This window comes from Trematomus bernacchii, unplaced genomic scaffold (assembly GCF_902827165.1).
Source record: "Trematomus bernacchii unplaced genomic scaffold, fTreBer1.1, whole genome shotgun sequence".
In the NCBI taxonomy this organism is placed as follows: Eukaryota; Metazoa; Chordata; class Actinopteri; order Perciformes; family Nototheniidae; genus Trematomus; species Trematomus bernacchii.
Window position 1 is genome coordinate 3019583 of NW_022987477.1, and position 14021 is coordinate 3033603.

The 14021-nt window shown below is 42.7% G+C and overlaps 2 protein-coding genes across 2 annotated transcripts; one reads left to right on the plus strand and one right to left on the minus strand.

Annotated features, from left to right (window-relative positions):
- Positions 1 to 12: 12 nt before the first annotated feature.
- On the minus strand, positions 13 to 4575 carry abhd10b (abhydrolase domain containing 10, depalmitoylase b). The gene is made up of 5 exons (XM_034149378.1): positions 4457 to 4575; positions 3375 to 3561; positions 2323 to 2434; positions 1062 to 1199; positions 13 to 974 (listed from the first exon to the last, which is right to left on the minus strand). The coding sequence occupies exons 1-5, from the start codon at positions 4548 to 4550 to the stop codon at positions 633 to 635; spliced, it is 873 nt and encodes a 290-aa protein (XP_034005269.1). The 5' UTR covers positions 4551 to 4575; the 3' UTR covers positions 13 to 632.
- An 806-nt stretch (positions 4576 to 5381) lies between these two features.
- On the plus strand, positions 5382 to 12016 carry LOC117495723 (YTH domain-containing family protein 3-like). The gene is given in 7 exon segments (XM_034147199.1): positions 5382 to 5495; positions 5584 to 5790; positions 6190 to 6214; positions 6530 to 6609; positions 6953 to 7162; positions 7164 to 8738; positions 11022 to 12016. Coding segments are annotated over 6 exon segments (1938 nt in total). The 5' UTR covers positions 5382 to 5495; positions 5584 to 5766; the 3' UTR covers positions 11046 to 12016.
- The last annotated feature ends 2005 nt before the right edge of the window (positions 12017 to 14021 follow it).

Here is a 14021-nt window from a genome sequence, read left to right on the forward strand (position 1 = left end):
AAAGACATGTGCTTATTTTTTATATGTTTATTAATCATGATGTTTTGAGGTCTGAGTTTGACACTTTTTAGAGTACATTACTTAAAGGTTTCTGGAATCCACATCTCAATGACAAAAACGTTACTATAATATAATATCATTGCATTTCAATATCAACAGCAGTGGTTTGCCAGCTGATTATGATGTGTTGGTTGTGGTAACAGACTGAGACCTGCATGTGTGCAGTGGTTTTATTGGCCAAACGGGTGGAAAGTGATTAAAAAAGGCACAGGACAACTATGAGTCTAAGTCAAGAGGGAGGGGAGGGGGAAAACAGTCAAACAGTAAGATGGGCGGCATTGGGCCGCAGCAACTGATGCCTCTAACCAAGGCCAACACAACACTCCATATAATAACCTGGAACACATACATATGCAACCTGAAGATATAAGGGAACCGCTTACAGGGAGGGTGCTGATAATAACGGCATGTTGAAATGACACATGAAGCACGGGAAGAGGGATAAAAGGTCATATTTGGCGGGGAAAAAACATGCCATTGTTTGGTAAATTACTCAAGGGTTGACTTCCCAGTAATCAGTCCTTCTTTCCTCATCTGAGCAACCTCTCAAGCTCACCCCCCCCCACCCTTCCTCAGACCATGGTGGTCAGCTTGTCTATGAGGTCATCGATGGTGTAGACCATGAGCTTGATGTCGTCCCTCTCGGACATGCGGTGCTGGCCTTGTCGCCGCAGGATGACATCGACATCGGCGCTGAGGATGCGTTCGGCCACCTGCATGGAGATGTGCCAGGGCACGTCCTCGTCCTTCAGCCCGTGGATGAGCCGCACAGGACAGGTGATGGGGATGGGACTCTGGAGAACACAGTGATTTTCTGCCTCTTTCAGAAAGTCCATGTTAAAGTCGTACAAACCCTCCTCCGGGTGTTTGGTGGGCAGAGTCCACGCCCCCTTCTCCTCAAACTCCTTGCGTGCCTGCGCAGTCAAACAAAATGCAACTCAGGAAAACATTTAGATTTTCAAACAGAACATGATATATGTGATGATGTTATCTGATCCTACCTCCAGAGAAAGAGAGTTGTACACTGTGACGATGTGGTCGGCGGCAGTGGAGATGCCCACCAGAGCTGCAGCCTTCTCCGGTCTTGCAATGGCTGCCAGCAGCATCAGCCAACCCCCTAAACTGGAGCCCACCATTATCTACAAGAAAGCAAAAACAGTCAATTAAGTGAAAACACTCCATCAGTAGATTTGTGCAGCGTAATCTCGGCAGTGGAAGACTAATGATACAACAATTGTTGCTACACAGCGCCATCTTCTGGAGGCATAGTGGAACATACAGTGTATACTAGAGAAAGAGGATGTAGTCATTTTTAATAGTGCCAATTCTATTATTGATTTTGCTGTCTGTCTGGTTAATTGGTTCTGTAACAAAACTCTTTTTCGTCATTTGTTAAGTGCAGGAGGAGATTTGTAAAATAGGAAATTCAATTACAAAATACTACATTTCCCATATACTCAAATTTGTTTTTTCTTATTGCTACTTCAGTTAGATGGTTGAACCTTAATGTGCAGCATAGTACACGTGCAGAGTTTGGTACTAATGTTTGGTTTGCAAATGTGTCTGAAGTTTCTCTGTGCTCAACCTAAAGTTGCTAAAGATAATATTTTGAATTTAGATTATGAAGTATATGTTGATTGCACAATGTAATGGCTGTACAATAATGACCCTCTGGTTTCAATTGGTTCCCTATTGGCCTCACGTTAACTATTCTTTCTACCACCAGGACTGGTTCTTTCACAATAAAAGCCTTAGACATACAGCTGTGGAAAAAATTAAGAGACCGCTCCAAATTATTCTTAAATCTCAATCTCTACATGTATGGCAGCCATTACATTCCAGTGTCTGTTGAATTCCAACACAGAGAAATGTTGTCAGTAATTTTTCGAATAAAATGTAAAAATGTTAATTTTACTCGAACACATACCTATAAATAATAGAACCAGAGAATCTGATCATTTTGTATTGGTCTCCAGACTGTATTTAGAGCTGTATATATAGCTTCACTGATATTTAGATATTAGCATAATATGTCCCATTTAATGTATGAATATTGAACAACCCTTACTGAGTAAAATCAATGTTTTCCAAGTCCTATATTTTGCCCAATCTTGGTCAATTATATCAAATCTTTCATATAAAAACTTAGAACAGTGCTTATTCCTGAGAGCCTGTATCCGGACATTAAACCTTATATAACTTCCTGTATTAGGTTGCAACCCCCAGTGTGTGCGAGCGGCCATGACCAGAGGAAATATTTACCTGCGGCCCCTCTACTAACTCATCCAACACGTAGAGGACGTCTTTTTTCCAGGTACCGATGGTTCCTTCTGATAGCACCCCCTCCGAGGCCCCATGTCCTGTGTAGTCAAACCTGGGAAACATAAATAGAGCAGACCATGGACACGGGTATCAGAGGCTAAAACATAAGCAAGCCGTGACAGATCAGGGACAAGGTTAATTTTCTTTTAGACATTATGAGTGCAGTAAATCAGCTATATACTGCAGTCAACATATGATGAGGCTGTTAAGTAGTCAGTGTGATGAAGACATGTCGTATATATAATCACCTCAGGAATAGAGGCTCTGGGGGATAAAGAGAGGTGTGTAATGGTATTTTTAAATATGTTAAATAAGTGAAGGAGTCATTTAAAATTGAGAAAACTAAACATAAGTTTGATTTACACGATTCATTGTGAGTCGATACATATTTCCAGTTGTTTCATCATTTGAATGCACTCCCATAGGAACTAGATCAAACACATCACTGCTTGTTATAACTCTGTTACATTTAAAAGGCATTTGGCACAAAACATAGTGCAAGCAAACCCCTCTCTTCATAACCAAATCCACAGAGAATTATGTTATATATACTCTTGTTGGGGCATCATGCTCCTTGTAATTATTATTTACTTTGTCAACTTTTCTTGACGTTTCTTTGTCTCATAACACCACTAAATCTATGGTATCTTAATGATATAGTAAGCATGTATTTTCTCACAGAAAAGTACATTTTGTTCCTATTAATACACCTCGGGTGTGTGGTGAATGTATGCATCTTCTCCACTTCATGTATGTTATAGCTTAGCTCCTTATACATCTTTGGTATATCTATAATAAATAAAATAATAAACTACACAAAATACAACATGAATCAAGTATGATTGCTGAGAAGAAAAGTTGGATTGTTTTGTAGGTTTTTACACATACGATATCCACAACCAACACTGTATGTATAAGGTATGTCTGTTTGAACTGATCAATGTTGTACTTTACTGTATGCTCCCTCTTCCGTGGTGTTTTTGAGGACTTACCTAAGGTATGAGTGGCCTAGTGACCTACAGAACTCCTCCAGTGCCTCGGCTTTCTGCCCATTCATGTTGGATGCATATCCCGGGAGGAAGAGCACCCCGGGGCTCTTCCCCTTCACCCTCCTGTAGGCCAGCTTGGGAAGGTCTGGTCGGGAGGCATATTGGACTGTGGACTTGTGTCTCCGGGCTCCTGGTGGGCACAGAGCAGAGGATTATTGCTATAGAAAAACATGTTATGTAAATGTTGCACATTGGCCAAGTAGCTAAATTAGAAATACAACTTTGCTGAACACATTGTCACAACCACAGTGGTGTAAAGTAACTAAGTACATTTACTAAAGTACTGTACTGAAGTACAATATTGAGATACTTGTACTTTACTTGAGTATTTCAATGTTATGCAAATGTCTACTTCTACTCCACTACAGTTCAGAGTTAAATGGTGTACTTTTACTCCACTACATGTATTTAATACCTTAAGTTACTTTACAGATTTGGATTAATGATGTGAAATATAATCAACTCTTAAATCAGATACATACATACAAAGTCATTCAAAGCTCTGCACCATTACCAGCTTTGATAACACTTTAATGATCAATAATTATAAAACATATCATATGTATTAGTCTGAAATGGGCCTTTTTTCGTATGCCGGACTTTTACTTGTAAAAGAGTATTCCTACACTCTGGTACTTTTACTAAAGTACAAGATCTGAGTACTTCTGCACACCCCATTTTATAAGATAAGGCTTCTTTTGACGCTAACTAGAAACCCGCACATGGATAATAGAAAAACAGCGTGGTCATTCTTTTCATATCGACCACCAAGGACACCAAGAATGCGGGTAGATATTCAACCAATTCACCAATTAATGTAAAAATAGGTTACAAATACTACTTAAATCAACGGAGATGTTGCAAAAACAATCGCAAGCGCTAAATCAGCACAGTTTACATGTCCTACATTTTTAAGACGACGCAGTCTGTGTGAGCCACACCCCCTCGTCTGCGTTTAAATGCCCTTATATATAATTTAAACGTTGTGAAATTAATGTGTGCCTAAAGTGGAGACTTGAACAGACCTTCGAGACGCTGTGAAGACAAAGCAGCAGGGCCTCCATTACTTAAAATATGTGAAAGTCCTCTGCGGCAGGACCTCAGCGCGACGGCTGCCATACTGCTCCGCGACCCACTGGGGAAATATCGCGAGACTAGAGCTGGTGACTCTCGTTTACTCGCGTAGCACAACAGTTGTAGTCCATTACAGCAGAGTACAGTAATTACAAAAATGGTATCAAAAGAAAAAGTACTTATTTCATAATAAAAGGTCCTCGTCCATGTTATTTTTATAGGTTTGATATTTTAGAATTATTAGAATTATAGAATTTAGAGTTCAATATATTTATTTTACTTAGTTATTCTTTAATAGTCTGTTTTATATTTGCAATTTGAGAGACAGTGATCAAGTATTTGTTCACATCCTTCACTTATTCAACAGTAGAAATACTGCACTGTAGAAATCTGTTACAGAAGTCTTGCATTCAAAATGGCTCCTGTGAGTTTGTATTGAGGCCTATGTGATATTATTAGATAAGTAATTATGATGCATTCATGTATAAGGGTAATATTTGTTGCAGTTTTAGTTCGTGGAAGTGGGGCTAATTTGTCTAGGGGTAATTTAAACATCTTGTTGTAAAAAATAATAATAGGTTTTGATAATAAAAAAAAAAATCTTCAATATTTTCCTTTAAAATTAAGGGGAATATAAGTTAGCAGCAGCAGAAAATAAAAAAATGTAGTACATTTATTCATGCATCATATTTTGTAGCCTATTTATTTAGCTTTATTCACATGGGGATTCAGGAGTCCATGCATTATTGGCATGTAGCCTAGTGGCTGAGTTAAGAGAGGACCCCCACTACAGGGGTGACTATTTTTATAGGATAATACAAAATATAAAATATAATGTAGGCCTAGTTGCAGCAGGGAACTTGTTGTCTGTGACTGTCATGTGAAGTGTAAGTGTGTAACATGACTCAGAGCGTCACAGGCGGAAGGTCACGGAGCAGCAGAACGGAACGGAAGCGGGAGTAAAAAGCCTATCCGCCATTGTGGAAAATGGTAAGACACTAGGCAGTTTCAGATTGACTGCTAAACCCCGATCTGTGGCAGGATCGCACCTTATAACCTGACGCTTTACCCCACACAGACCCAGCAGAGTCGCCGATTGTAAGAAGCAGACGCGCCGGAGGAAAACGCAACATTCTAGCCGCGAGAGAGTGATTGGACAGCCGGAGAGACGAGCCAGGAAAGCACCGAAGTGCAGAGAGAGGCAGGGGGGAAGAAGCCGTGGACAGTCTCACACACAGCCATCAGTTTCGGTTCCTGGAGGATGTCTGCGACCACAGTCGATCAGGTTGGTGTATTGACACCCTAAAGCGGCTACAAAATAGCCGTGCGGGGGAATGAAACTTTGCGCACAGTTTGATCTGATTTGGCACGCCGGATCAAACAGGCTGCAAAGTCTTTGATATGTGGTGGCTATTAGCTGTAATGTAGGCCGACTGTATTGCCAACCAACTCTAGCTGTAACCGGTTGCCAATGCGGCACCGTTTAGTTCCTGGATGTCACACAGCGTTTGATATCCGGTCAATAAACGCGAAGCAACCTGTAAATGTGCAGCTGATGGGGTTTAGCCCGAGGAGAAGACAATCCAATGTATTTCTGCATGTAGGAAACAGCCTGTTATCTGTGTGTGCTTCTTGTTTCCTGTCGTGATCTGATCTCTTTTTCCTGTGCTGCCCATTATTTCAGAGACCCAAAGGACAAGGAAATAAAGGTAAGGCTTTTAACACGGGTGGTAAAATGGTGCACGAGCCCTCATTTATAAATTCTACTTCATAGGGCGACTGTTTTCATGGAAATGAGCTAACATGCTATCTGCATACTGAGTGATTCTGCTTTGGAAATGTAGCCTAAACTGCAGCTGATGTTAGCAGTGATCCCTAATTCTGCATTTATTTTGATGTTACACAACACTGAGATCTTGTCTTATTTTGGATTAAACCAGCATAATGAGTTGACATCTTGAAATATCTCTGACTCACATGCAGCACACATATGATGAATTACCATCCTCTTTTTCCATCCTTAGTGCAAAACGGATCAATGCATCAAAAGGATGGAGTCAACGATGATGACTTTGAGCCTTATCTAGGCGGCCAGACAAATCAGGTAATGTCCTAAAATAAACCTTTATATGATCTATACATACCATACATCTGTCACTAGTAGGTGGCCAGAATATAACCTATATGTTATGTCACTTTATACTATACCTAGAATATATTATTGACTAATTAGCTGCACATTTCAGCCATCACACACATTACAAATAACTCTATTCCCTTTTAGATTTTCTTGTGTGTCTCTAAAGATGAAACATTTTTCTATACCATAACTCACAATCCATATTTACTGCGCATAGCATGTCATCATGTTTAATTACTAGATGATTTTATTGTTTTTCTCTCATCATGTTTAGTACATTACCTGCCTGTCTCCCTATCCCTCACAGAATAACAGCTACCAACCAATGTCTGACCCCTACATGCCCAGCTACTATGCTCCATCCATTGGTTTCCCTTACTCTCTGGGAGAGGCCGCCTGGTCCACAGCAGGAGACCCCCCTATGCCCTACCTGACCACCTATGGACAGATGAGCAATGGCGAGCCTCACTTCCTCCCTGACGGTGTGTTTAGCCAGCCCGGTGCCCTGGGGAACACCCCCCCCCTTCCTGGGCCAGCATGGCTTCAACTTCTTCCCTGGTAATGCAGACTTTTCCACCTGGGGAACCAGTGTCTCTCAGGGCCAGTCCACCCAGAGCTCGGTCTACAGTAACAGCTACGGTTACGCCCCCAGCTCTCTGGGTCGGGCCATCACGGACGGACAGGCGGGCTTTGGAAGCGACACCCAGCTGAGTAAAGTCCCGATGCTGAACAGCATTGAGCAAGGTATGACAGGCTTGAAACTGGGTACGGACATGGTGGCAGCTGTCACCAAAACCGTGGGCTCCCCACTGGGCACAGCAGGTATGAGCAGCATGGCAGCCAATAGCCTCCCTCCGCCTGTGAGCTCCTCCGCCCCGAAACCTGCCTCCTGGGCGGCCATCGCCAAGAAGCCGGCCAAGCCGCAGCCGAAGGTCAAACCCAAAGCCAACATGGGGATGGGAGGAGGCGCCATTCCCCCGCCCCCCATAAAGCACAATATGAACATTGGTACTTGGGACGATAAGGGCTCAATGAACAAGCCCCCCTTAGCTCAGAATATGATGCCCCCGCAGCCCATGATGCAGCAGCCTCTCCTAGCTCAGCCCCAGCCCTTGCTGCAGAACCCGTTGCCCCCTCAGCCCCAACACCATCACCAACATCAACAACATCACCAACAACATCAGCATCACCAACAACATCAACATCACCAACAACAACAACATCATCAACAACAACAACATCATCAACACCAGCCCCAACACCAACATCAACACCAGCCCCAGCACCAACACCAACACCAGCCCTTCCAGCTCCACTCTCTCCAGTCCCCCCAGCACCCCCAGCATATGCCCCCTGGCCCCCCTCACATGCACCTCTCCTCTCAACCTGGCCCCCCGCAGCCCCTCCATCAGCAGCAGCCCCAGCAGCCCGGTCCACCCCCCAACCGCTGGGTGGCTCCCAGGAACCGTGGTGAGGGCTTCGGTATGGTTGGGGGAGTCCCCCTGAGTGCCTCCCCCTGCTCCGGTGAGGTGCACCCCGTGCTGGAGAAGCTGCGCTCCCTCAACAACTACAACCCCAAAGACTTTGACTGGAGCTTGAAAAACGGGCGCGTTTTCATTATCAAGAGCTATTCTGAAGACGACATCCACCGCTCCATCAAGTACTCCATCTGGTGCAGCACAGAACATGGCAACAAGCGTCTGGACGGTGCCTACCGCTCGCTGGGCAACAAGGGCCCCCTGTACCTGTTGTTCAGCGTCAACGGCAGCGGGCACTTCTGCGGCGTGGCCGAGATGCGCTCCCCGGTGGACTACAATGCCTACGCGGGCGTCTGGTCTCAGGACAAGTGGAAGGGCAAGTTTGAGGTGAAGTGGGCGTTCATCAAAGACGTGCCCAACAACCAGCTGCGACACATCCGGCTGGAGAACAATGACAACAAGCCGGTGACCAACTCCAGGGACACTCAGGAAGTGCCTCTGGAGAAGGCCAAACAAGTGCTTAAAATTATCGCCACTTTCAAGCATACCACCTCAATCTTTGATGACTTTGCACATTACGAGAAACGTCAGGAAGAGGAGGAGGCTTTGAGGAAGGTGAGAGATACATAAACATGAATAGATCTGTAAATAGCTTGCTGGTATGCATGTGAGAGTTCAGTACAGTTAGCCTTTCTTTGAAATGGAGGAAACTTTCCCTGAGTCACTGCTCCAGGCTGTTATCAGCTGATCTCGTTCCACCTGCTCCTCGGCAGAGGCTGTAACATCCTGTGGCTGAGCGAGCAGTCTGGTATTAAGGGAAGTTCCTAGAGGCCTGTTAGTGAATTGACATGCCACCATTACTCACCGGCAGATTCAGGAAAGCCTGAATCCCCATCAGCCATCTTGTGCTGTGGAGATTGCGGTGAAGTGGAGTTAGATGCATAGAGGTTTCCTGAAATAGCCCACATTCCTGGCATTCCTTCTCTCAGACAAAGGCAGATGTAGGCTCTGATCTCGCTTTGAACGCCGAGCTTCCCTGCTCTCCACAGGCTTCTCTTGCTTTATTAGTCTTTAACAACATAAGCCCTGGGCCTGCAAACTGGCTGCCATGTGCCTCAGAGTTGGAACAGTTTGCCTCGGATGTACTTAAACGTTCAACCTTTTAAAAAGAAATGATTCACAGCATAATACATAGTAAAAATGATCACATTTGTCTGTGCAAATAGTTCTGAAAGGCTCACCCAGTGGGGAACCTGAAATATGTTCCAGTGGTAATAACAGTGGTGCACCACAAATGTTAGTCTAAGTGGTAAATGCTCCGTGTGGAGAAACGGCAGCCGAGGAGAGAACAACATGCTAGCTATTCTGCAGCAGCCATTCCTAGATTCACCAGTATGCTAATCTGATTGCGTTTAGAAAACCCCCAAGACCCCCCTCCCTTCTTTTTCTCCCACTCCCCCACTGCTGGTGCTCCATTGACGCTGTATTGACTCTTCTCTGCTGACCTTGTTAATATGCGCTGGGTTACTTTCTCATAAATATTTCAAGTCCGTGTTTTCAGGCTTCTGAAAACAACCTGTCAGTAGAACGCCTGTTTCATCCTGCGCTGTGCAGGCGTTGCGCTGTGCTGCTTTTGTAGCCCTGACCTCCTACATGACAGGATAGGAGGCCGGGCGGAGGCTCACCCTCTCCGCCTGACAAGGTTAATTGTTCTCCGTTGTTTGGCCTGTCCTTCCCCAACTTTGAGAGGTGTCAAACCGCCAAGCTACCTGCACCATAACAACCCCTCCCCTTAGTGGTATCCTTAAAGATAGCTCTGGATCTAAAATGTTGCTGCAGGATTTTATTAGCATATCTAATTTGGTCATTAATGCTAAGAGGTTAGTGCTTTTCTTCCTCTGAAATAGAAGCTCATGCTGTTAGGGTGTATACCAGTCTGCTGTCCCCAGGGTGGGCGGCCATTATGGAGATTGAGTTACAGTGCAGTGGTCTCACAGGGATTTCCCCAGACCACTGACATGGACACCCACTCCTCAAAGGACTCTGTATTCCTACTTAATTATAATCCATAACACTACCTTGAATATTTGATATTCGAGTCGGGCTGTGATAACTTATATTTAGTTGAGTGTAAACGTATCCAACATTTTTTTAGTACATACTTTAATCCTACCAAATTCCTTCCTTCTTGTAGCGCATACTTCCCTACTGTCTCAGAACAAGTGTCCTTACTTCAGTGATTCATTAGTGTTCCTATCAGTAATAAGTAAGATAAGTAGTGGTTTTTATATTAGGAGCCTGTCAGTAACTATTTTTATTCTTGCAACATCAGTGCATGAATGACAGATGCCATCAACCTAACATTAATCTTTGAGGTGTAATTGATTGTGCCAGACCACATTTACTCAAAATTAAAACATTGAAGTTATAATTGAGATTTGGGGATCAGCAAGAGTGCATATGGACACAACAAAGGCATTACATCTATTATAACAAATAAATTGCCTTCTTATAGGCTCTTGGATGTCAGACGTGTTCAATACCTGCCATCCTTACTGTGCCCCTGAGTTATTTGAGGACATCTGTAACTGACAGTATAGAACAAACTAAGTGAATTCTGATAGGGCCTCAATACAAATGTCATTATTATGTTCACACATGGTCTACATCAGACCTAGGAAACATGTACTAGGTAGCTACCATGCTAAACCTCTCCTAATCTCTGACCTGAATGATAGGGACATTTGGGCTCACAGCTACATAATTCCATGGCAACATAAAAAGCTAAATACATGCCCTGAACTTGTATTATCCTGCACTAATATCTGCGTATGTTTGTTTACTGTTGTTCTGATGCCATCCACTGACCATCTCTTTCTGCTTTCTTTCTCTCGCCAGGAGCGCAATAGAAATAAACAGTAATCTCAAGCAAGCTCTCTGCTAGAAACTGCAACACTAATGACGTAGGACCTTAAATAAAATTTGCCTAACCACGAAAGGAGGAAAGGCTCTCACAACTCTTTCCGCTGAAGACGACAATGTATGTGAACACTTGACAATAGATGGACTCATCCGTATCCGTTGACTGGTGCATCAAACCCCGTGTTCCTGTCTCACGAGAAAAAGAGCGTAACCCACTTTGAAAACTGTCTAAAGCACTTTCAGTCCTCCTTAACGGCCTCTACCAATACCCTTAACTCTCTAACTCTGTGTTCTTCTTCTTTGATTTTGTTTGTGAGCAACTAACTGACTAACCAAAGTAGTCAGAAGATTTCACCGGGCTTATTTGTAATTTTTTTTTTTTAATGCCTCAAATGTTTGGGATATTGGTGAGCCTCGTCAGCTCCTGAGGAGAATTAAATATATGAATTTGACTCGAATCTGTATTCAGGCGTCTGACCCTCCTCAGACAGAGGTTTGGATGATTGACAGGTTGGGATGAGATAATTGGGAAACAACTACAATCATGCCAATCATAGGAAGTGTACCTGTTCCCCTTCTTTTTCTGCATCTGTTTCTGTGTACCAAAAGATTACATTATGCAGCGGGCTGGCGAGCTCCGGTCAGTGCACACCTTTGTTTTTTCTCTCTTGTGATTCTGTCATTCTGAAGTGCATTTGTCTGAGGAGAAAGCTGCTGCTCTGATGTTGATGTACTTTTCGGTACGAAAGCTCAGGCTGTCCTCAACAACTCCATGCACTTTTGCATGCTCGGTCCGAGGGGATTCCCCCAAAACGGCAACTGCAAGGATGTGACAGTTTTCTCCTCTAGATAACTCACTAGCTAAATAAAAATTATCCATGTTTAGCGCAAAATCTTGCTTTCGTGTTTTTACTCATTTGCCTCAGAAATGTATACATTGACTCACGCACATTAAAGTATAAACTCTCCTCCTGCAGTGCAAGCCTCCCTTTTCTATCTGCATATAAATAAACCATACAGTAGCAGCAGCTCTATTTCTGCTTTGCATATTACAGACAGTGAGTGTGTCAGGGTTTGGTTTGACATATAGTTAAAGTATAATAGTGTACAGTATATAGACGTGAAGATGACATCATGTGGGAGGCAGTCTAAAGTAGTTTACAACACAGCTGCAGGCCTAACAACACATACTGGCATACATTATAAATACAGTACACTACATTTCAGAATAGAATATTTTACTCTTTACTCCACCATATATATTTAATAGTTACTTTCCAGGTTAGGATTTTACACTTAAACATACAATAATTGTATAAAACTAACACATTGTCCCAGATGAAACCAATTGGCTTTTTTAGGACATGGTTTCTTTTGAATAACTTTAAATTATCCAATATTTCACCAAGAAATTGCTTAAAGGAGAAATTAAACTGTAGTGCAGAATACATACTACTTATATTATGACATGTTTTGACATATAAGATTATGTAGAAATCTGTCAATTATTATCTCAAAATAAAATGTATACTGTGATGATAGAATATAAAAAGTTACCAGGACAGATAACAAATATAAGTGTGTTTAATTCTATAGCTACTTTGAGGGCAGACGTCACAAAGGGCTTCACAACAATAGGCAAAATAACAGAAATGAAATAATGGCAAGAAAAAATATAAAAGACTAAAAAAAACTAAACATTGATAGGTCTTAAAAAATGGGCATTGAGTTGCTTTTAAAAGCAGGTATAATGTATGTTAACATAGACAGACTTGTGTCCTATAAAAGCAGACATAACGATAGCATGCATTTACAAAATAATACTGTTATTACAATACATTTTCATTGTGCGTTTTACACTTGTGCCATTAGGGTTTATGTATGTCATGTATTGTATAATAAAATAAATTGACAATGAGTGATTTTATTATCTAAAACATGAAGGACATGATTCTCTATGTGTGACTTTTGATATTTGTCCATTTATTTAATCCCTAAAAGGAATTATTTACCTTTCACGGTCAGTCCACTAGAGGGCGCCACCACATCAGGCTTCATCCAAACGTCCTCAGCTCCAGAGACACAGTACAAAGCCTTTCCGTAAGCAGCAAAGCCCTCTTTCTTCTCAAGCCCTCCAACTCCTACAGACACAATTATAGCAGGATGAGAAGCACTTGTTGTGCTTCCACAGCTTTCTGGAGCAATTAATGTGAGCCGGCCAAGCTGTGCAGTGAGAGGGAGAAAGAGGATGTGAGCATGGAGTGAGAAAAATCCCTCTTTGTGTTCGTCAAGGAGGAAGAAAGAGCTGTAATTATAACATTGACGGCTTTGGTGTGTAACCTCTGTGCTCTCTGTGTTAATGTGTGCATGCATCAGGTTTGTGCAGGCGGTCTTTGAACACACCACCCTTTCCCTGCTTCCATTTGTCGTGCGAACACACCAACAACACTCGCAGCGCCCTCACTAGTTGTGTGTGATGATGCTGAGATGTACAAATTGTCAAATATGCAAAACATTGATTAAATTATAGACCCTTGATGTGAGGCTGATTTTACTTGATGAAAAACACAGTGTGATAAGATTAATTAGTTTTATGAATATTGAATCATTAGAAACAACTTGAAGAGGCCCCATTATGCTTTCTGGGGTTTTCCCTTTCCTCTAGTGTTATGTAGGTTTTAGTGCATGTTAAAGGTGGGGTAGGTAAGTTTGAGAAACCGGCTCGAGATACACTTTTTGTTATATTCCATGGAATGCTCTTAACATTCATCTGTGGAAGCCGTAATACTATAAAAAGTACGACCAATCATTTTAGCCGGCCGGCTAAAATAACTGGATGGCCTACCTGCCTGTCAGCCTTCCATCGGGGCACAAACTTATCTCGTGCCCTCATTGGTCATGTGCGCGTTCGTGTGTGTTGGAGGAGGGGCTCTGTAAGGAAGTGGCAGATTTTCTCCGGTTGTGTATTTTCAAATT

What these genes read in the sequence shown, in the direction of transcription:
- abhd10b (XM_034149378.1), bottom strand. Translation starts at nt 4,550, where the DNA reads ATGGCAGCCGTCGCGCTGAGGTCCTGCCGCAGAGGACTTTCACATATT. An exon ending in GTCTTCACAGCGTCTCGAAG is followed by an intron (nt 3,562 to 4,456) that starts GTCTGTTCAAGT and finishes TGTGCCCACCAG; the next exon opens with GAGCCCGGAGACACAAGTCC. An exon ending in AGTTAGTAGAGGGGCCGCAG is followed by an intron (nt 1,200 to 2,322) that starts GTAAATATTTCC and finishes GCTTTCTTGTAG; the next exon opens with ATAATGGTGGGCTCCAGTTT.